General features: G+C 47.3%; 3 protein-coding genes across 3 annotated transcripts in view; 1 reads left to right on the forward strand and 2 right to left on the reverse strand.

Annotated features, from left to right (window-relative positions):
- The window catches only part of mfn1b (mitofusin 1b), a 15,094-nt gene extending 6,156 nt beyond the window's left edge, over positions 1 to 8,938 (reverse strand). Inside the window, exons 1-9 of the mRNA XM_080832956.1 lie at positions 8,720 to 8,938; positions 7,678 to 7,803; positions 6,196 to 6,331; positions 5,857 to 6,019; positions 4,801 to 4,925; positions 4,548 to 4,656; positions 1,769 to 1,876; positions 1,320 to 1,473; positions 648 to 715 (exon numbers count right to left, since the gene is read on the reverse strand). Coding sequence (XP_080689082.1) covers positions 648 to 715; positions 1,320 to 1,473; positions 1,769 to 1,876; positions 4,548 to 4,656; positions 4,801 to 4,925; positions 5,857 to 6,019; positions 6,196 to 6,331; positions 7,678 to 7,803; positions 8,720 to 8,822 — 1,092 coding nt within the window. The 5' untranslated portion in view covers positions 8,823 to 8,938. The remainder of the gene's footprint in view (positions 1 to 647; positions 716 to 1,319; positions 1,474 to 1,768; positions 1,877 to 4,547; positions 4,657 to 4,800; positions 4,926 to 5,856; positions 6,020 to 6,195; positions 6,332 to 7,677; positions 7,804 to 8,719) is intronic.
- A 1,770-nt stretch (positions 8,939 to 10,708) lies between these two features.
- On the forward strand, positions 10,709 to 14,957 carry senp5 (SUMO specific peptidase 5; the record flags this gene model as incomplete). Its single annotated transcript, XM_080860220.1, has 9 exons — positions 10,709 to 11,384; positions 11,624 to 11,733; positions 11,876 to 12,016; positions 12,371 to 12,418; positions 12,859 to 12,936; positions 13,087 to 13,224; positions 13,615 to 13,698; positions 13,857 to 13,907; positions 14,100 to 14,957. The coding sequence occupies 9 exons, from the start codon at positions 10,709 to 10,711 to the stop codon at positions 14,208 to 14,210; spliced, it is 1,437 nt and encodes a 478-aa protein (XP_080716346.1). The 3' UTR covers positions 14,211 to 14,957.
- A 5,175-nt stretch (positions 14,958 to 20,132) lies between these two features.
- Positions 20,133 to 21,729, reverse strand: s1pr1 (sphingosine-1-phosphate receptor 1). The gene has a single exon (XM_080833228.1). The coding sequence runs from the start codon at positions 21,627 to 21,629 to the stop codon at positions 20,514 to 20,516; it is 1,116 nt and encodes a 371-aa protein (XP_080689354.1). The 5' UTR covers positions 21,630 to 21,729; the 3' UTR covers positions 20,133 to 20,513.
- Positions 21,730 to 22,072: the final 343 nt, after the last annotated feature.

Consider the following 22,072-nt stretch of genomic DNA (forward strand, 5'->3'; position numbering starts at 1 on the left):
ACAGAGGAGTGTCCAGAATAACAGGAAGCAAACAAAGAGGATGATGGGAGTAAGGAAGTGAACCCAAGAGGAGGATGGGAAAGAGGAAGTGAACCCAAGAGGATGATTGGAAGGAAGAAGTGAGGAAACGGATGCCGTCGCTGAGGTAAATCTAGACTTCAGCACTGAAGACGAAGCCCAAGAGGAAACACAGATGAGGGGCCAGGAGTGACCAGCCCAGAGATAAGCTGAGGAGAAACACACACACACACACGCACACACACACACACACACACACCCCCATCCATCCATCCATCCACTCCTTCACACACCTATACCCATCCATCCACACACATGCACCTATTCACACACACGCACACACACATTCATACCTCCCCCCTCATCATCACACACATTTAGCCATGCATGCATTTAGCCCCTCATCCACACACACACAGGAAATACCATTGTGCTGGCATAGTAGTCACAAACAGAGTCCTCAGGAAGAAACGTTCCCTCTCTCTCTCACACATGTGGGGTTGGCTCTGATTTGAGGGCTGGGTATGTTCGTAAGTATTGGTGAACCTTTTAGTGGGCGCGCACACACACACACAGGCATGCGCACACGCAAACGCACTCGCACGCACACGCACACGCACAGCACTTGCCTCAAAGCGTCTTTCGAAACACTGGAACTCTTTTAACCGCTCCTGGAAGCCCTCGGCTAGTGCCCCACCTGAAAGGGAAACACGGCTTTATTAGAAATGCTTTATCAGAAATGCTCGCTCACATTGACACTGACCCTCCAGCACACACACACACAAACACACACTCATATTCACACACACACACGCACGCACGCATGTGTGGTGTGTGTGTGTGTGTGTGTGAATATGAGTGTGTGTGTTTGTGTGTGTGTGTGTGCTGGAGGGTCAGTGTCTGGTCAGCCCCTCCCTAGCTGATCTGTTTAAAGCTCATCAACAGTCTGGAGTGGAGGCATCAGGTGCTTGGCACTTCACTTAATCTCAGATGGAACCCTGGCACCTCTATACCCCCCCACCCCCTTTAGTTAGTGTGAGTGTGTGTGTGTGTGTGTGTGTGTGTGTGCGCGTAGCAAGCGGCATCTCATTTAATCTCAGTTGGCACCACTTTCTATTTGTCCTTCAAACCGGGACCCTGAGACCACTCTCACTAGAATAGTGTGTGTGTGTGTGTGTGTGTGTGTGTATGGGCAGTGGTGTGTGTGTTTGCTCTAGCATGTGGGCAGTTGTGTAACAGTGAATGAGTGTGAGTGCGTGCGTGTGCGTGCTTGTGCGTGCGTCGTGTCCCACGGGCCTTACCAGACTCTGGCATCCCCTGGGCCCGCTGCATGCGTGAGTTCAGCACCTCCTTGGCCGAGACGAAGAAGATGCGGTTGGGCGCCTGCTCACGATCCACCACCTTCAGCTCCTCCACCAGAAAGTTCACACACCTGTCCGTGTGCTGCTTACGCACCTGTACACACACACAAACGCGCACACACACTTGTGTTGAGTTGCAGTGTCTCCAGCTCACCAACATGGAACCCCAGATCACTATATGATCTCAACATAGCCAGATACTAATGACTGCCATAGCCGGTGGGAATCTGAGTGGTTGTTTAGGACTTTTCTTTAGGCAGTGGCACCGACGCCTATGAGGCCGTTTTGTTTTTTTCCTCCAGGCAGTGGCATAGACACCTATGAGGCTGCTCTGGTTTTTTTCAGGCAGTGGCACAGATGCCTGTAAGACTGTGAGGACCTTTACTCACGTCTTCCATGTACTCAGGCTCATTGGCGGAAGCGTCCCAGCGGTTGTTGAGAATGAAAATGTTGGGTTTGGACAGCCGTTCATTCACCTTGTGGAAGAAATGCTTCTCCTGCACCAACAAACAAAACAGAGAGAACAAAGGCTCAGGCATTACTAATGCTCTAGTATAAGACACATCATTACAGAACAGTGTTTATGTGTGTGCCTAACAATTAAACTGACAAGTAAACAAGTAACACATACATACATACACACACAGCACCCTCCATGTGAACTGACATGTAACTGTACACCTAGAAAAAACGCATTTGAGTTCTCTACTAAGCAGGGCACAGAGAGTTTGGTTTCAGACAATTTCTGAGAGGGTTAACAGGCCCATCCCTTTCCATGTCCCTGTATGCAAGTGAGACAGTGAGTACACATTTTAATAAGCTATTTATCTGTTCCCATTATGCGATATAGATGTCATGTGGGAATGGGAGCAGATTGCATGAATATAGCAACACCGGGCCGTGTATCTAAACCCTGGTAACCTAGTAACAATCTACTGCACCTTGTAACATTAACGACTGCGGGTCGAGGGGGGGTTCTCCCCCTTCTGTCACTGACTGTCATGTCCCCCGGTCTGGTGGCCAGTGGTACATATTCAGCTACTGTGTTGGCGACCCCTACTGGCTGTCTTGTGCCTTTTCGTTAACTCTCCTATTTCTGGTTAGACGCACCACTACCATGCCTACCAAGCTAGCTAGCCATGGGACTTTTAAATAACCTTAGACGGTTTAAATGACAGAGTTCCATTAACATAAATTGATGGATAGTTATCTAGCTGATTACAGTTACAGTCTCCTCTTACCAAATTACAACAAAAACATAGGAACACTCAGGGTGCCTCGCTGCTTGGCCCCTGAACACATACACGACACGGGTTAACTGGCGTGAGATCTTAGCTATGGTTAGCTTAGCTACGGCTACCATGAATGATTGCCCTATTTTAGTGACTATACTAGAAATCTCTGCTGACTGCTTCACTTCTCTGTAATGTGCTGTTCAACTTTGTTGTGATTGACAACAATTCATTATCGATTACGAATTGTTTTTGTCTAAAGCTTATGAGAGCGTGGTGTGGTGTGGATAGCTGTTTGGCTGTCTGTGAGGCGAAGAGCTGAGAGGCTAGCTGGTTGGCAGGCTGTGAGGGAACAAGCTGAGAGGCCAGAGATGACACACATGCTTCAGCGGATATAAACAGAGAAGGCCTGTGACACTGGACAGCACACTGTCCCTTTCTGAGAGCAAAGAGCAACCACAGACACATGCACGCACGCACGCACGCACGCACGTAAACAGAAAGCCCCCGCCCCTCTCCAACCAAACACACATCCGCCCCATCTCCTCATCAAGCACACACCACCCCCTGATACACACACACACACACACCTCCCCCAAATACTTCCCACATTCCTGACCCTGCACAGCTCGTGTGATGCAGTTTTCCAAACAAATGGCACAGCTCAGCTTGAAGGCTGCTAAAGCGTCCCGACATACAAATATTCCAAAAAGTTGAGGCAAAGAATTTGTGTATCAATAAGTGTACTGTACGTACGTTTCCTCGATTTATACGCTGGTTGCCAAACATGTATTTACATTGCCCCTCAAAAAGGAAACATTTGGTTTGGTCTAAAAATAAACCGGCCTGTTTTGTTTCCGGGCTAGTCCAATTGTATTGTTAGTATAATTGCTTCCATTAATTCTAAGCCTGAATCTTTGCTAACAATAATGTTAACTGTTTCCAATTCTATGTGAGCTAGCTTGCTAGTTCTCCAGATAACAATGTTATTTAACCATGTAATGTATACCACTTGACAGACTGACAGAATAGGCTACGTTTATTTAATCCCATGTCTGCCAAAACACACCCACTGCGATTTAAACATTGATGGGCAGTTTACTGTCGTTGTCATAGCCACAGTATGGCAAGCACTGAATAATGACTGAGCCAATCACAAAAGAGAAAGAAGTCTCTGACGTCATTCTGTGTGTTTGGAGGCGCGGTTTGGTCCAGCTCAGGAGGTTGCAGTGCGGCACAGTTTGGCGCCGTTCAACTTGTACTGGAAAAGCACATAAGCTCAGCACAGCCAGGCTCTGCGCAGCCAGAAGTGGAAAAACCCTACGAAGCTCTGGCTTCACAGATGGCAAGCTAAAGAATGCAGAACCGGGTGGTACGTCCCTGGTGGGTCTAGGCCGGCCCCATTGTATTTCCATGTCTGTTCTGTCTCTTTCTCTTAAGCAGGTGATTGGAAACAAGTGAAGCAGGTGATGGGAAACAGGTGTAGCAGTGATTGGCTGGGCTACAAAAGCCCTGATCCGATGGCAGACGAGAGAGCTTGGGTCTTCCCTTCAGTTGGTTATCGTTGGTCGTGGAATAGAGATTGGATTGGTCGTTGGATTTTGTCGTTGTTTGTTTTATATTACCCTTGAACTGACTGTACATTACATTTTTGGTTTCTATTCACAACACTGACTTTCACCACACGTTTAAATATATAACTGTAACCCTTAATAAATAACTTGTATATTATTATTATTATAAATTCTGCGTGGCCTCCCTTTTATGTTTCGTCCATTAAGCCGTGAACGTAACACCGGGCCTGTGCGTTTATGTGCAGTACTACTGTAGAACGGGGACTCTCACTCACCTCACTCACCTCACTCACTCACTCACCTCACTCACTCACTCACTCACTCACTCACTCACTCACTCACTCACTCACTCACTCACTCACCGTGTTCATGAGTGTGGACTCAGAGTTGGCCACCAGCACAAACACGTCAGCATCCAGGCAGAACTTGTCGATCCAGCTGTCCAGCTGTGTGGTGACGTCAGTCCCAGGGCTGGAGAGACACACACACACACACACAAACACACACACTGGCCTTACCAACACGGGATTTACAAAAAAGCTAGGTTTACTCAACAATACAGAGAGTGTGTCATGTCAATCAGGCAGGTGTGTGAGTGTGTGTCTGTGCACATACCTGTCCACCAACACCAGGTCGTCCCTCAGGAGCGCACACTTGGTTTTGGGCCAGAAGACACGCACCTGGCAGTCGGCGTCTAGACTCTCGTCCATGTGCAGCGCGTGGGCCAGCTGGTTCACCGTCTGAAGGGGGAACAGAAAACGCAGCATTCAGGATGGTACCTTGCTATCAGTGGGTAAGCATTAAGCAGGATGGCAGGACCCAAGGTAGGTATAGTTTGCTGGATGAATATGTTTAACTCTGGGCTAGTATCAGATGGTTATACGTATAACTTCAGAGCCTTAAGGAATGAATGTCCACACAATAAAGAAACTGGACTCAGAGGGTAGAATTTGTATGAACTATATTGTAGAAATGAACAGAATAGAACATACAATGGGGTGTGAATATCAGTGGTATCAGTAGTGTTGCATGCTGGGTGTGTGATTGTGTGTGTGTGTAGGGGTGTTGAAGGTGCATAACAAAACAATGAGTTAAGTAACAGAACCTAAACTAACTCTGCCGGCACATAGTCACATGGTAAAAACAAACCAGTATACTCATGTGTTATTATTACCTCACTATCTAATCTAGATAATTTATGAACATTGTTTCTAATGTTAGCGTTGTGTGCAACACGGTGATTTCAGCATAACAAGTCCTCCCCTGCCTAGCCATCGGTGGGTTAGCATGCAGCAGGACGGGACCTAGCCACAATGGGTTAGCATGCAGCAGGATGGTAGCTTGCTACAGTCCACTGTCTCCTAGTGCACACTCCTCTATCTCCTAGTGCACACTCCCCTGGCTCTCTCTCCAACACAGCCAGCACATGGATGTGTTTGTTTGCTACACAGGCTGCTTAGGGTTGTGATGTGCTGCAAACTTGAGCCCTCGGCATGGAAAACATCCTCATCTGTTTAATTATTTACATACATCAGGGTGTGCAGAGAAACTGCAGTGTTTACAGCTATAATGACTACGTACAATCCACTGATTCCAGTTATAAACTCATACTGAAGCTCTGGAATGTGTTTGTGTGTGTGTGTGTGTGTGTGTGTGTGTGTGTGTGTGTACCTTGATGCTCTGCTCCTCTTCTGAGCCCTCTGTCTTGAGGTATGCCTTGTCACCGTCGGTTCCCTCCACGCTGAGGAAGCAGTTGGTGGTGTGGCCGATGCCACTGGGCAGCACACGGTCCCTCAGCATGGCATTAATCACTGTGCTCTTACCATTACTTGTCCTGGGGGGGGTGTATAAAACGCACACTCAAACATGTCCCTTTACAACTCCATCAAGATAAGTTCTGAAAAGATGCTAAAGATGAGCGTGAAAACACAGCCCTTATGTCGTCGTGTAGTGTGTGTGTGTGTGTGTGTGTGTGTGTGCGAGAAGCACATGTGCACAGGTGTGCCATACCTGCCGAAGAAGGCCACCTTCATGTGTCTGCGAGCCAGCACCTCCTTGATGATGCCCAGTTTGCTGGTGTACGCCTGGATTTCCTCCAGCTGGTCTCGGCTCGAGATCTGTTCCAAAGCCCCATTCTTACACGTGTCTGAGCACACAACACACACAGTGCAGCCAAAGTCATTACCAGGGCTCTATTCGTCGTAAGGGATTAAGTTAAGTTAATCAATTGTCCTATTAGCCCGTTAGAATTATTGAGATGATTGAGGTAAGGAGGATACATCGGCTCGTTGACGGCTTATCCGCAGTCTAACCATGTCGTTAATTTGAACCAGGCTAACTTCATCAGGGCAAGTGCGGGTGCCCCTCCTACTTCAAAAGGAGGCCGGTCGATCATCAAAACCATGATTTTTTTTTTTTCGCGGTGCAATGGCTTCTAAACTCATAGAAAAAGGCTCTTTTTTTCTCCACTGGCGAGCAAGAGATGATCACAAATGCTCATGAAGAATACAAGACCATAATCATGGCAAAATCCAACACTGCCACCACTGCGAGAGCAGGACTAGAAGCTGTGTATGGGGCTGTGTATGGGGCTGTGTATGGGGCGATATCTATGTATGTATAAGTTACAGCAAGTGTGATCTGGTACAGTGGTTAGCGCTGACGGTTAATAGTTGCAAGGTTGCTAGTTCAATCCCCTTCACCACCTTATTAAGTGTAGTTTTACATTTCCTTGTAAGTCGCTTTGAATAAAAGCATCTGCTAAATGACTTAATGTAAATGTATTAATAAGAAATTCAATAAATTGAAGAAGCGAAAAGAAATTGTGTGTATTTCTCTCTATTCTTATCAGGAGTCCACCTTAATCATTTTCTACAATAATGATATGCTATGGTGTTCTAATTACACTGTCATATAATTATGAGTGCTTTGTTCTCTGCATCGCCGACACTACAAAAATGTACCACTCGCAAAAAAGCGCAAGACAGTCCATGCTCGGCTGTGGCTTGTCGAGAAGGTCTTGTAAATAAATGATTCCTTGTCTGCTGAATCAGTAGCGCTTATACAAGAACTCATCATGATGGAAAAACGGATCTTGCCGTTTGCGAAGAACTCACTCCCTATGAAAAGCTAATCCAACTATTATCGCTCTTGGTCAATTAGCCTGCGCTGGAGCAGGTTCAAGTTTATTGATGTGTTGCTTTGATGATTTAGCCAAAGTTGCTTCAACGAACCGAAAAGAGGGACTTCTATTATCTAATCCTGAAAATGATCTTGGTAGTCGCTAAGCAAGGTACGACGAACGGGGCCCAGGCCAGCAAATAAGTAAAGGTCTGCTGTGCATGTTCTGGCCTTCTACCTGTAACTGTGAACTCCCACACTCTTCCATTAATTTTACCCGTGGCAATAACGCTCCCACGAACACGGCTCAACTTCCACACACACAGCTAATCTCCCACACACACGGCTAAACCTTCTCACTCTCCCACTCACCTTCCACAAACTCAGAGGTCTCCTGGACATAGGACAGCAGCTGCTCAAAGATATCGCTGATCCTCTTCTTAGCGAGCACAAAGTGCTTAAGTGGAGAAAAGTCTCCCTGGTCCAAACTCATCTTTCCTGAGGAGCACAAACTCTAGGCATTACCACACAGACATGGCACACAAACCCGAGGCATTACCACAAAGACATTGCAACAGTGTGTGTGCAGCACAGCATTTGAATGGTTAATTGGTGTGAGCAACACATAGTAATAATAGAAACTCATGACAGTACAACGCATTCCATTTCAACAAAAAAAAAGAAACACACAGTTGAATCAGCAGCACTTATATAATTACTTTAAACGGAATATTATCAATTATGAATTGCATATTATCAAATGCATTAGACTGCTTTAGTTTTAGCCCAGTGTTCTTAATAAACTGGCAACTGAGTGTATGTGGACACTACTAGAAAATACTGTTCTGTGTAAATTCAACACTACTTGTTCAACTGTGATAACTTGTTATCACAGGTATCTTCTTATGTTAGCTACATGTCGATTTTTACGGGTGGCAGCATAAAGGACGTTCAACTGAACCTTTGACCGGACACCACATCAACACGAAAGCGAAAATGAAGAAAGTGATTGATGTTAACGAGTCATTCAGCGATAGTAGCATTTTAAAGTGAATCATATTTAATTGTACATGGAACAGAGAGCATGTGTAAAACACGTATATATTGCTAACAGTTCTCTAGTTGACTTTCACCGCCAAACACGCTGTTATACAAACGTGCTTACTGCAGATTATGAAACGGATTCCTCGACATGCTAATGACCGCAGTTTTTCATCCTAGCCTCGAGAAAAATACATAGTAAAGTAACGCGTAATTTGTACAGTATTAAAAACACTTCTTATCTCTGCTATTGTACGGTCATACGACCGTTTGCTTGCCAACTGTGGTCACGGAGCAACGAGTTAACGAGAGTGAGCAAAACAAGCAAGTAACGTTAGGCTAACATAGCGAGTGCCAGATAGCGTTGATTTACCTGGCAAGCCAATATCAACAAATCGTGGCGCTTTTGACATAACTTCCTGAACTTCGAACATAACAATACGATTTACAGTTATAGCCTTAAAATGGCTACACATTCATTTCCAATAGCTAACTCGTTAAACAGCGAAAATAGCAAGCCTGCCGATAGCACAGTGTCATTAGCTAACATTAGCTATACTGGCTTCTGAGACCGCTGTGGATACCTATCCATAGCTAGTTACTGTGGTGGCATTGAAACAGCTGACTAGATGGAATTAAACATACCTTACCACGATGTCTTTCAGTGTCTCCTTTCACGCAACGTTAACATTCCACAAGCTATCCTCAGGCGGACATCTTGACGTTAAGGATAGCTAGTTTCCAAACAAACAGTTCATGTCCTTGTCAGCGTGCCATCACCGCCAATAGCTCAGCCAAGCGGTCAACGTGAGTCACGAGTCGTTCAGTTCACATAGTAGGCTAATTAATGTTTGGCTAAGGGGACGTCTTGTGTCGTTTTCAGTTATCACTTCATTTATGTATTACCACAAGGAAACAAATATATTTATCTTATCCTAACCTCATAACATACACACCTTGGGCATCAAATTCTTATTAAGATGAAAGTGTAGTGATTAACTAACCAGCAACCTAGTGAATATTTGTTCATCGGAAGCTACATCAGCCCATTAAAAATATATAAAGAACATAAAACTGGACGTCCACGTTAATTGATATACGCATACTTACACGCAGTTTATACACGCATGCACGTATGTAACAGTCAATGGTGTAGGCTGCTATAAATTATGTGTGCAACTACAGCAGAGCTGATTTTCTCTTATCGTGACCACTAGAGGGCAAAAAAAGACTGATTTTTAAATGTCCCAAATGACGCAAACAAAGAGCGACAACATAGCTAGATCGTTCCACCACAACACTTGAGAATCGTGGCGACTGTCCATAGATTGATAATGCTAAACGATGGAATCATAACGTTACTTGAAATCTGTTGCTTGTTTCTGAATATGTCTTTGCCCGACTGAAGCACTGAATTGGAAACGTATTTGCAAGCTCAAGGTAAAGACTGATTCATCATTGTTTGATTACAAACTGTCTTCCTTCGTGGATGACCTAAGGCTTTAGCTGAACATCTAACTTCATTGAGTTTTGTTGCGTGGGATCATGTTTTCATGCCCTACTCGTATTTTAAAATATAGCGCCAGAATTTGTAGACGACAGGATTATCGTGTAATGTGTCATCCGCTTCTACTGTGATGGCTTGTGTGTAGCAATTTGCCCTCAAACTTGATTGTTGATGCTAGCTTCGATGCTACATGTGCTACGCCTTACACTGTTGCTTCTGTTTACTACCCCCAGTCTTATGGAAATCCCCTAGATCCCTGCAGTTTAAAAATAATTGCCGAATTCCTCAGATGAGCTCTCACACTTCTGCATCACCTTCCCCTGTGTGGAGAACAGTGAGACCATAAGTGGATCCTCCCTGGAGTTGTCAGAACCGGACCCACTGCTTTGCTGAGCGGGTGGGTTCTGTTCCTGTTGATGCGGTGCATGTTCAGCCAGCAGCAACGGGGACCAAGAAGGAAAGTCAGCGCTGAGAACTACAGGAGAACCCGGAGCATTGTGAACCACAGGAGAACCCGGAGCGTTAAAAAACACAGGAGAACCCGGAGCATTGAGAACCGGCGAGGCGCCCGGAAGGCCAACCAAGTCCCGTGTCTCCACCCTCAGAGGCAAGCATCTCCGTACCGACATCCTCACCTACCTGTCCAGCTTCGGCCCCGAGTCCTGCGGGTTGATCCGCCAGGTCCATGCAGGCACCCTGCTGAAGCAGTCTAGCCCATGCCCGCAGAACCCCCTCAGGAATGGGCCGCCGGCTGAGATGAGAGTCCCCGAACACAGCAGCCCTGACCTGGATGCGACCCCCCCGGCCCCAGCGCCGGCCCAGACTCCTGAGAATGGCCGCTCCAGAAGGAGACGGATGCCCAAGACCTGCGAATGCTGTGGGAATAACAGCAAGATTCCGGGGGTTGGGAGGGGACTCGCCACTGACAAGACGGCCAGCCACACCCACCTGGGGCCTAAGAGGAGGGGCCGCAGGAAGAAGGAGGAGTCTGTTTCAAAGGTGACGACGCAGACAGAGATGACGGTGGACATGCAGGATGCAGGGCTAGGGCCTGAGGAGGAGGGACAAGGGGAGGGGGGGGGACAAGACCAAGGTCAGGCTGAAAGTTGTGTTGAAGCCCCCCATCAGGAAGTCACTGCTGCTGAGATGGAGCAGACAACAGCCACTGAGGCGGACCAGACGGACCAGCAGGCAGCCAATCAGGCCCCAGCCCTGCCTCCTAACCAGTCACATGACCAGACTGTTGGCGGGTCGGGGGCCTCAGACCCTGCTCCTCCTGGCATGGTGAATGGAACACTGGCAAGCTCAGGGGTGGAGGCGCCGTTGCAGAGCGATGGGGAGATGGAGGTAGAGCCGCCCCTGCACCCGCCCCCGCCCCAGGCCCAGCTAAACCACTGTGTGACCCCCCTGTGGGATCACCACTACTGTAAGAGACCGCTGGATCTCTTCCCCACCACAGCAACTCCCCCGCAAGCACACACACTCACACCACCCCCAGACAACCATGAAGGAGTCGTAGACATCATCCACGGTAAGAGAGTGTGTGTGTGTGTGTGTGTGTGTGTGTGTGTGTGTGTGTGTGTGTGTTTGTTTGTTTGTGTGAGTGGTGGTAAGATTGCGTGTGTGAGAGAGTGGTGGTAAGATTCTGTGTGTGTGTGTGTGACAGTGGTGGTAAAATTGTGTGTGTGTGTATGAGTGGTGGTTGTAAGTGTGTGTGCCGAGAGTATATGCTGAACTAGTGTGTGATTTCCTCTTGTCTGCGTGCTATAGAATACCTAGAGGACTTCTATGGGAAGTACGGCAGCTTCATTCCTCTGTGTGAAGCTGAGATTCAGGATTATTTAACCAAGAAGTACAACACTGACCTCAGCGACAGGCAAGTGCACCTTCTAAACACAATCCCTCGGTTCCTGCCCTTCACTGTCAATGTTCTTGTTGAATGTAATTAGTTACGTAATTCGTTTGGCTATGGTTATGAATCCATGAAGATGAACTTCCTCTCCCTGTCCGACCCGTAGGAAGATGATCAACTCAGAAGTGGCGAAGTACAAGGCGGGCCTGGCCGCGGCGTCCATGCTCCACTTCAGAGTGAGCCACAACAAGCACATTCTCACCCTGGAGGACCTGTCCACACTCGACGACCAGAACTGGGTCAATGACCAGGTGCTCCTCCGCCGCCGCCGAGCTCTGCCAATAAGACATACGGCAGTATGAAGCCAAACACACTGGCCGCCTACATGCAAACAAAATGGCTGAAGGTTTTTAATTCCTCATGCATTAACTCGGTCTGTCTGTCTCTGTTTCTCTCTGTCTCCGGGGCTGTCTCTCTTTGGGGCTGCTGTCTCTCTCTATGGGGCTGCTGTCTCTCTCTGGGGCTGTCTGTCTCTCTCTCTCTGGGGCTGTCTGTCTCTCTCTGGTTCTGTCTGTCTCTCTCTCTCTGGGGCTGTCTGTCTCTCTCTGGTTCTGTCTGTCTCTCTCTCTGGGGCTGTCTGTCTCTCTCTATGGGGCTGTTTGCAGGTGATAAACATGTACGGGGAGCTGATCATGGAGGCAGCCAGTCACAAGGTGAGATTCCCCAGGGAGTTGGGGAGAGGTGCCGGGAGTCCTGGGAGTGTGAGTGGACTGTGGGGTTCTGGGAGTGTGAGTGGACTGTGGGGTTCTGGGAGTGTGAGTGGACTGTGGGGTTCTGGGAGTGTGAGTGGACTGTGAGGTTCTGGGAGTGTGAGTGGACTGAGGTTCTGGAAGTGTGGTGTTCCGGGAGAGTGAGTGGACTGTGGAGTTCTGGGAGAGAGAGTGGACTGTGGAGTTCTGGGAGAGAGAGTGGACTGTGGGGTTCTGGGATTGTTTTTGGGAATGTGGGTTGAATGCCAGTCTGCTGTAATGGTTTCCCAGAATGCCTGTGTGACCGCTGTGATGAGGTTATGGGGAGGTTTGGGGGATGCTGCCACACTCTATGGTTATATCCCGTGTGTGCTGACTGCGCAGTCTGGTTGTGTGTGTTGCAGGTTCACTTCTTCAACAGTTTCTTCTACAGACAGCTGGTGGCAAAAGGCTATGAAGGAGTGAAGAGATGGACCAAAAAGGTAGAGTGGAATCCCGCCCCTTCTTCCCTCCCCGTACAGGACTCCTGCTTACCCTGGCAAACCTAGAATTTCATTAAACCTGAAATGTAGGAAACAAATGCTCTGGAAATGTCCTAGAAATGATGAATAAACGTGTCTCTCCCGTCTCAGGTGGATCTCTTCTCAAAGAGGCTGCTGCTGGTTCCGCTCCACCTGGAAGTCCACTGGTCTCTGGTCATGGTGGACGTGACCAGTAAGAGCATTCACTTCTACGACTCCCAAGGCATCATGTTCAAGTACGCCGTGGACGTGAGTGCCTCACCCAGTCTTCACTTTGTGTGTGTGTGTGTGTGTGTGTGTGTGAATCATGTTCAAATACACCATGGATGTGAGTGCCTCACCCCCTCTGATGTCTCCAAGTCAACTCACTTCTATTGCACATTCTTAAAACTACAGGAGTTGAACCAAAGTGCTTTCCTGTAGAGGTGAATCAATTGACAAAATTGAAGAAGCATAGAAAAATCGATTGACAAGACAAAACATCAGCCTTAGGTAGCGTGCTGTCAGGGGTTTACATACCCAAACACACAGTAGAGGCTGTGTGTGTGTGTGTCTGTGTGTGTCTGTGTCTGTGTCTGTGTCTGTGTCTGAGTGTGTGTGGTGCCGTGCCTGTGTTGAAGATGTCTGTCTCTTTCCCAGAACCTCTTGAGATATCTTGTGGCAGAAGCCAAGGAGAAGAAGCAGGTGGGGTTTCAGAAGGGCTGGAAGATGAGTATCAACAAGGTGAGTTCATATGACACACACTCCTGAGCAGCTCTCATACACACACACACCAGCAGGGCTTTAGTAGATATTTCTGTATGTATATGCCGCCTAGGAGGTTCATCTGGTGTAATGTGGTTTAAAATGCTCGTTCTCTCCCTGTGCTTGTCTGGATAAAGTGTATTCCCCAACAGAAGAATGACAGTGATTGTGGAGTCTTTGTGTTGGAGGTGAGATGAGCTTCACACCATTTAAAGTTTTTAATGACTAATAATGAATCAGTCCTAATCATGTCCTACTCACACAGACAGGAGGGAATATGTTGACATCATTCTTCTCTCCCTTTTCCTTCCTCATCTCCGGCCTTCCTTCCTCTCTCTCTTTCTTTCTTTCTCTCTCTCTCGCTTTCTTTCTTTCTCCAGTACTGTAAGTGCCTTGCACAGAAGCAGCCTCTGCAGTTCTCTCAGGAGGACATGCCTAACTCCCGTAAGCGCATCTACCAGGAGTTGTGCGAGGGCAAACTCAAAGACTGATCCTCTACCAGCAGTTGTGCAAGGGCAAATTCAAAGACTGATCCTCTACCAGGCCCTGCCGAGGGCAACTCAAAGACTGATCTTTGTTCTTAGTTTGAGACCTACTTGTCACTGCTAGTGGGTCTCCTGCCCCCTGATGGAGGCGTATGAGCTTCAACAAGGAGTGACCAGATAATAAGGAGCATTAACACATCTCTTAAAGATTGACCACCATTACCGGATATCTTAGGGACTGCTCAACGTTGCCGCTACCGTTAATGGATCTCTTAGAGACTGCTCAACGTTACCGTTTACCGTTAATGGATCTCTTATGGACTACTCAACGTTACCGTTTACCGTTAATGGATCTCTTATGGACTACTGACCGTTAATGGATCTCTTAGGGACCGCTGAGCGATGACCATGACGGGCTGCGTGAAGGCGAACTTGAAGGCCTGCTCATTGGGCTCAGAGTTCACTCTGGACCTCAGACTGGTCTGCTTGAAGAGGAGGACTAAGAAAGGATAGAAAGACGGCATTAAAAACAAACGGGTGTTTTACTGTCCTGTCTAGTGAAGCCAGTCGGAGACCCTCCTCCTCCTCCATCTCACCATTCCTTTCTTCCTCACAATAGCTTCTCTGCCACTGAGAAATTCACACCATCCACTGCACAATTCACACCATCCACTGCACCACAGCAACCTCCTACTCCTTGCTCTCTCTCTTCCTCTCCCCACCTCCCTCTCCCTCTCCCTCTCTCTCTATATATATATCTCTCTATCTATCCCCCCCTCCTCTTCATCTGTCTCTCCCTCCTTCTCTCTCTCTCCCTCCCCCCTCCTCTTCCACTCTCTCCCTCTTTCTCTCTCCCCCTCCTCTTCCTCTCTTTCTTTCTCTCTACACCCCCCCCCCTCTTCCTCACTCTCTCCCTCCTTCTCTATCTCTCTCTATCCCTCACGCACCCACTCCCTCTCTGTTGTGGCTGACATGACTGTTCTGCTGTTCTGTTCTGTTCTGTTCTGTTCTGTTCTAATCTAATTACTGCCAGAATGTTGCTCATCCTCAATTAGTTTACTCCGGGTTTGCACTGCTAGCGTTCCTTTCTAAGCTTTATAAACTCATCATGAGCTCTTTATAAGCCCTTTATAAACCCGTTATGAGCTCTTTATAAGCCCTTTATAAACCCTTCCTTGCCAGGCTGTTCCTGATGTCTGAGCACATGGCAACAGGCACAGCACTGCATGAGACTTGAAGGTTTTCGTTCTTCCCTCGTTTGGGTCATTGCTATGGTTACATGTGTCAAACTGCCTCGAGGTTTTTTTAATGAATGTACAGTCACTGGAGTGCTTTTAAACAGGAAATGCCTGAGTGCTTTTAAACAGGAGTGCTTTTGAGCAGCAACCGGAGGAGAGTGTTCTCCGGCAAGGAACCGCGTGAGGAGAGTGTTCTCCGGCAAGGTGTTCTCCTGGTGAACACAGAGACCCAGTCAGCTGATCTGGCTGTAGCTCCTCAACTCTCCTCTCGGTTCTGCAGCAGACACACTCTTTGTGAATCCCTAGTGGGAGAGGACCTGTGAGAGGACCTGTGACTGATGACCAGTGATGAGCTGCTGTTTCGCTGGTCTGGATTCTTTAACACACATCATTGACCATCGGCCTCCGCTGTTTGTGTTTGTATCACTGTTTCACTTTTCCTATAGGGTGTGTGTGAATGTGGGTGCGTGTGTGTTTGGGTGTGTCTGTTAGAATATTTGTAATAGTGTATTTGTGTGCGTGTGTCCGTGCGTGTGTGCGTGTGAGTGTGTGCATGCATATATATATATGTGTGTGTGTGTGTGTGTGTGTGTGTGTGTGTGTGTGTGTGTGTGTGTGTGTGTGTCTGTGTAAGAGAGAATACTGTGTGGTTGTTTTATGTTCTCCATGAGTGTTTGTGTAGTGCCCAGCGGGGGGTGCTGGATATTCCCATATGAACACACTGACTGAATGACTGGATGACAGTGGTGTGTGTGTGAGAGAGTGAGCTGTTTGATAGTTTTGTGTGCTGCAAAGGTAGCGGTTGTTCGACCGCCCTCTGCCCCGTGCTGAGTGCTCTCTTACCCCAGACCCTGCTGAAACCCCTGCATTGTGTGTGTGTGTGTGTGTGTGTGTGTGTGTGTGTGTGGTACAGACATGGCCACGGTTCTGAGGTCATCCGGCCCCTCCCTAGCTGTGGTCTGCTGGCCAGCTCAGTCCATGCTGTGAGATCCTCAAAAAAACCTGTTGGACACTGTAGATGTGAAGATACTTTTATGTGTGACATTAAAACCAGATCCCTAACAACTGTGTGTGCAAATGTATTCAATTCAATTTTATTTATATCGCACCAAAACACAAAACAAATGTCAAGGTTCTTTGCAGAGCCAAGTGCCTGAAACTGTTCAGATTGTGTTTGTATGTATAAATGCCGTGCGTGTGCGTGTGCGTGTGCGTGTGTATGCATAGATGTGGTGTCCATGGTGTATTTGTCAACTTTAAATTCAGATAGTTCTATTTCTCATCTTTTGGGCTTATACAATGTATCCACTAGATGGCGGTCTTTCGATCTTTTACAGCTGCTGTGCAACGGGAATAATGTGAAGTAGCAGTTGAGTGTTTACATTTTAACTGACAAGTTCTTTATTTTGAAACATGTGACTTATTAGGCTACTACGGAAGACTGAAGGTCGCCTGTAAGTATCTCTGTGACCTTAAACAGGGACCGGCGCAAGTCGTTCTATTAGTTATCTGAAGATCATCTTTTGTGTAGTTAAAGAAGCATTACAGAGTTCTGTTCCAAAACTAACAATCTAACTACCCAAAAGGCAAAAACACCACCAACAGCCCAGCGGACACTGATAGAAGCTTGCCAACACTAACTGGTGTCTTTTGGCAGTAGAGCTGGCAATGTCATGCCTGTGAAAGCTTTTCTTCCATTTTCGCAGGGTGTACCAGCCCGTTACACAGAACTACGTGGCATATCGTGGATGGCTAATGGGGAAGACACAGGTGTTTATCTCTCCTTCACATGACCATATGCTATCATTAAATTAATTTGAGGATGGTACCAAAACTAGTTGCCTGTAAAACCATATCTCAAAAAGTGTCAAATTGTTGCATAGTGTTACTTTAAGGACCTTAAAGAAGCAATAAGGAGTTCTGTTTTACAACTAGCAGGCTAACCCATCTAAAGGGAATGCAAAAACTTTGCAAACACCACCAACAGCCCAGTTGACATTAATAGAAACTTGCCAACACACTAACTGGTGTCTCTTGGCAGTAGAGCTGACAATGTCTTGCTGTAAAATCTTTTCTTCCATTTTTGCAGGTTGTTCCACCCTGGAACACAGAACTACATAGGGCATATCTTGGATGGCTGGTGTTCAAGACACATAGGATTATCTGTCCTTCACATGACCATATGCTATCAAAATGATTTTGAGGATTGTACCAAAACTAGTTGCCAATAAAACCTTACCTCAAAAAGTGTAAAATAGTGTTACTTTACGCTTGTGCTGCCCAGATTTTTGTAGACTACTTCTCAGCTCCTCCTGGCTGCTCCATTCTGTAAACAGACTGCATTTATCGCTTTTCTACTTATAAAGCACTAAAAAGCGCTCTACACATTAATGGCTCAGGCATCTACCCATTCACACACCAATGATGGAGGCTACTATCTAAGGTGCCAACCTGCGCCACGGGAGCAGTGGGGGGTTAGCGGCAATAAGTAGATTTATTCCAAAACTTGAAAGCTAACTACCTGAAATGCATGCAAAAACCTTGCAAACACCATCAACAGACCAGTTGGCACTGATATAAGCTTGCAAACACACTAACTAGTGTCTTTTGGCAGTGTAGCTGGAAATGTCATGCTGCGAATGCTTTACGTAGTGCATATCCTGGATGGCTAATGGAAAAGATGTGTTTAAAAGGTGTTTATCTGTCATACACATGACCGTATGCTATCAAAATTAATTTGAGGATGGTACCAAAACGACTTGCCTATTAAACCATACCTTAAAAAGTGTCAAATTGTTGCATAGTGTTGCTTTAAGTATCTTGCTCAAGGACACTTCACCACTTTATGAGGAGTCGTCAGGTTAAACAAGCAACCTTCTGATTGCTGAAGGATCACCCATGTGAACTCTACTGTTCTCTTTAGTCATCCATCACCAATCTGAACTCTACTGATCTCTACAGTCAGGTTGAGCTCTCCAGTATGATTGACACACACACACACACACACACACACACACACACACACACCTATACCTAAGGTCTAAGGTGAAGCACATGCACTAATATATCAGTATAATATATCCGTAATGCTGCCTTGAGAGTGTCAGATAGAGACTGCGCTGCTGTTGGTGTTACTGCTGTAGCTGTCCTCACCTTGACAAGCAGGAACGGGCATCAGGACCCTTAGTGGTGGTGAAGTTCACCACAGTGGTACATTCATGTGGTGGCTGGATCCTACACACACTCAGTCTGTGTGTTATTGTGTTTAACTGAACACAACTGGAGAAAATCCACCATGATGCAAACACTCAGGGATTAAATAGACCCAAAGATTGAATTTAACACATTCTAATATGGGATATTTAACACATTCTAATATGAGATATTTAACACATTCTAATATGAGATATTGTATCCATTTAATTAGAAAGAGTAGAAAGGCACATAACACTTTGATAAACTAAAACATTTACTGACATATTTTATTGCAAATATTTATTAACTGCTACTAGAACACACAACACAAATGTTACAAATCCAAATGTGCAAATAGGAAGTAGGCTTGACAGGCAGCTGAGCCTCTGACATTTGAGATGCCCCAAAGATTAAGCCCTTTGCTGACACGGACCACTAGACCTTCACAAACTGGACTGACACACATACACACACACACACACACACACACACACACACAAACAAACTCAAACTTCTGTACAACTATATCTGCTGAAGCGCAAGTGCTACCAGTCGTGTCCTTCGCGTCTATCTACTGCCCTTAACATGCTCTCCTGTAGTGCTGGGGTTCTTCCGGATTCTGTAGTGCTGATGGCCAGGCAGGCCAGGGTTCTCCTGCTGACACATCTCCTACACATCATCACAGGTCCTTCCCATGCCCACATCTGAAGTTCTTCTGTTTTCCTCTGTCTGTATGCAGTACTTTGGGAAGCTTGGCCAACTACTGCCCATCGCGTGTTAAGTGCCAGCATTGAAGAAGAGGCAGGAGGAGGGCACTGAGCCATCGGGCCTGAACACAGAGCAGAACCCTAACCCGGGTATCACCAGGTCAGCTGTAAATGAAGAGTCCATTTTAGTGGCATTTCTATTACGAGTTCATCCAATGAGAGGGAAGAGGCAGACAGAATACATTCTTATTGAGGGGTGAGAAGTAGTAGGGGCTCAAACAAGACAAGGGAGCTGCTCTCCGGCCCCTGGCACTGACCCCTGACCTCTGACCTCTGACCCTCTTGTTCTCCACAGGAATTGTGCTGTGAGCAGGTTGATGAGACTGATAAACCAATCACAGAGCTCAGGTGAAGTGCTTCCCTGTTTGCCATAAGTGTGTCTGAGGACGGTGAGTTGGCAGTCTTCCAGGAAGGGGGAGGATTTCCCATAAGGCCAAGCAGGAGTGCCAGGTCTCTCATCTATGTTTGTTCCAGTTAAGCCCCTCCCTCCTGGCTGCAAGTGATGGAGTGGGGGGCCAGAAACTGATGTGTCCTTGGTTGTATTGTCTGCGTGTCCAATCGACCAAAATACTTAGTCTTTGTTTGCTTAGGAGCTGTAGACATAAAAAGAAGGTACAGTTTTGCCTTTTTTGATGGCTGTCATGGAATAATTTTGTTAAGTTACCTTGCAACCCCTAGAGCAACATAAGACCGTGGGTTTTACATTTAAGACAGTGATGATCTATTGTTTTGCGTGTGAGACAGTGATGATCTCTTGTTTTGTAGCAGCGTCTCTCTCTCTCTCTCAGCAAAAGGAAACATAGGCGTTACTGAGCCTGTCAGGGAATCAGTCTATATCTGGGTTGTGCTATGGTCTACGTATGTCTATATACATACGCCTATACGTCTACACCAGCTGTGATGCCTTTATACACTATAAAACACATTTACAGATAAACACATTCACAACGCACTCACACTCTCTCACACACACACTCTCACTCACACATACACACACTCACTCAGAGAATTATGTACATCCTTCGCATAAGTACACTCTTAGAAACACACAGGTACATTCACTAGAAGAGGACATGTACACACAGGCTGTGGCAGGGGGTGTGTGTGTTCTACGAGGAGGAGGTGATGTTGCCCGAGGAGACGATGGTTTCGCGGGGCGAGTACTCCGGCTCCTCCTTGTGGGGGTGTGAGGAGTTGTCGGATTTGCTGCGGCTGAACTCGGCGCCGATGATGGGCCGGGGGTACTTGCTGTCGCCGCCCTGCAGGCAGGTGCAGGCGCTGCAGAGCAGCATGCGCAGGAAGGCACGGCGCATCTCGTTGCTAGTCAGCGTGTAGATGAGCGGGTTCATGGCGGAGTTGAGCACGGCCAGCGCCAAGAACCACTCGGCCTTGTAGAGGATGGGGCAGGCGCCGGTCTCGCACGCCACGTCCAGCAGCAGCAGGATGAAGAGCGGTGCCCAGCAGGCGATGAAGCAGCTCAGCACGATGATCACCGTCTTCAGCAGCGCCAGGGACTTTTCAGAGCTCTTGCCCGCCCCTCCGCGCCCATTGGGCACCTTGCGGAAGACGAGCTTGCGGCTGCGCGTGCGCACCAGCGCGTAAATGCGTGCGTACAGCACCACGATGGCCATGAGGATGACACTGAAGACAGTGGTGCAGAACAGGATGTAGGTCTTATGGTAGAGTGGTAGCACCGTGGAGCAGCTGCGCATGCTGTCGATGCAGTTCCAGCCAATGACAGGCAGGAGGCCCAGCACGGCCGCGATCATCCACACGGTGCTGATCAGCATGAAGACGCGCCACGCGCTCCCGCTGTTGTGCAGCTTCATCTTCAGCATGGTCAGGTGGCGCTCGATAGCGATGGCCAGGAGACTGAAGATGGATGCGGCCAATGCCACAAACATGCTTCCCTCGCGGAAGAACCACTGTGTGGGCGATAGCCTGTAGGTGTTGGCCCCCGACAGCAGGATGTTGGCAGTGTACACCACGCCTGCCAGCAGGTCCGACAGGGCCAGGTTCCCGATGAAGTAGTACATGGGCTTGTGGAACTTCTTGGTTCTCCAGATGGTGAGGAGCACCAGAACATTCTCCAAGATGATGAAGCAGCACACGATGATGAAGATGACGGAATCCGCCTTGAGTCCCGAGTCCTGCTCCACTTTGCGAAGCTTCCCCGTGTAGTTATAGTGCCTGGCGATCAGGTCTGAGTACATGGAGTCGGCCATGGTCCTGCACTGAGCGGAGGAGGCAAGGATCTCGGGTGGTGCAGTACACCACTAAATCCGATAGGGGGCGCTGCTGGAATGAGCCAACGTTTGGTAGGTTGCGTTTCGTTTGTGAGCGATGGTCATTTGCTGAGTGTTTTAAGTCAAGAAAAAATCCATATTTTGAGGGAATGCTCTGCTTAAGATCGTTGACCACATCATGAAGTGTCTGAAAAGAGTCAAAAGAGATGGTTAGATCGTATAGTGATACTGACAAAGAAATAGGCCTAAAGTTCAATTTCATTTGTCACCCTATAAGGTTTAGAAAACTTCACGATAAGAGAATAAAACTCTCCGTAACAGTAATCCATCTTTGAAGTCAGAAGTGTAGTGAGTCTGAGCCAATCGGCCAGAGTAGCCTACTGTCTTCATCAAAGCTCGTTTGCTAACGACTTCAGAAAAGC

This window comes from Sprattus sprattus (assembly GCF_963457725.1).
Source record: "Sprattus sprattus genome assembly, chromosome: 2".
NCBI lineage: Eukaryota > Metazoa > Chordata > Actinopteri > Clupeiformes > Clupeidae > Sprattus > Sprattus sprattus.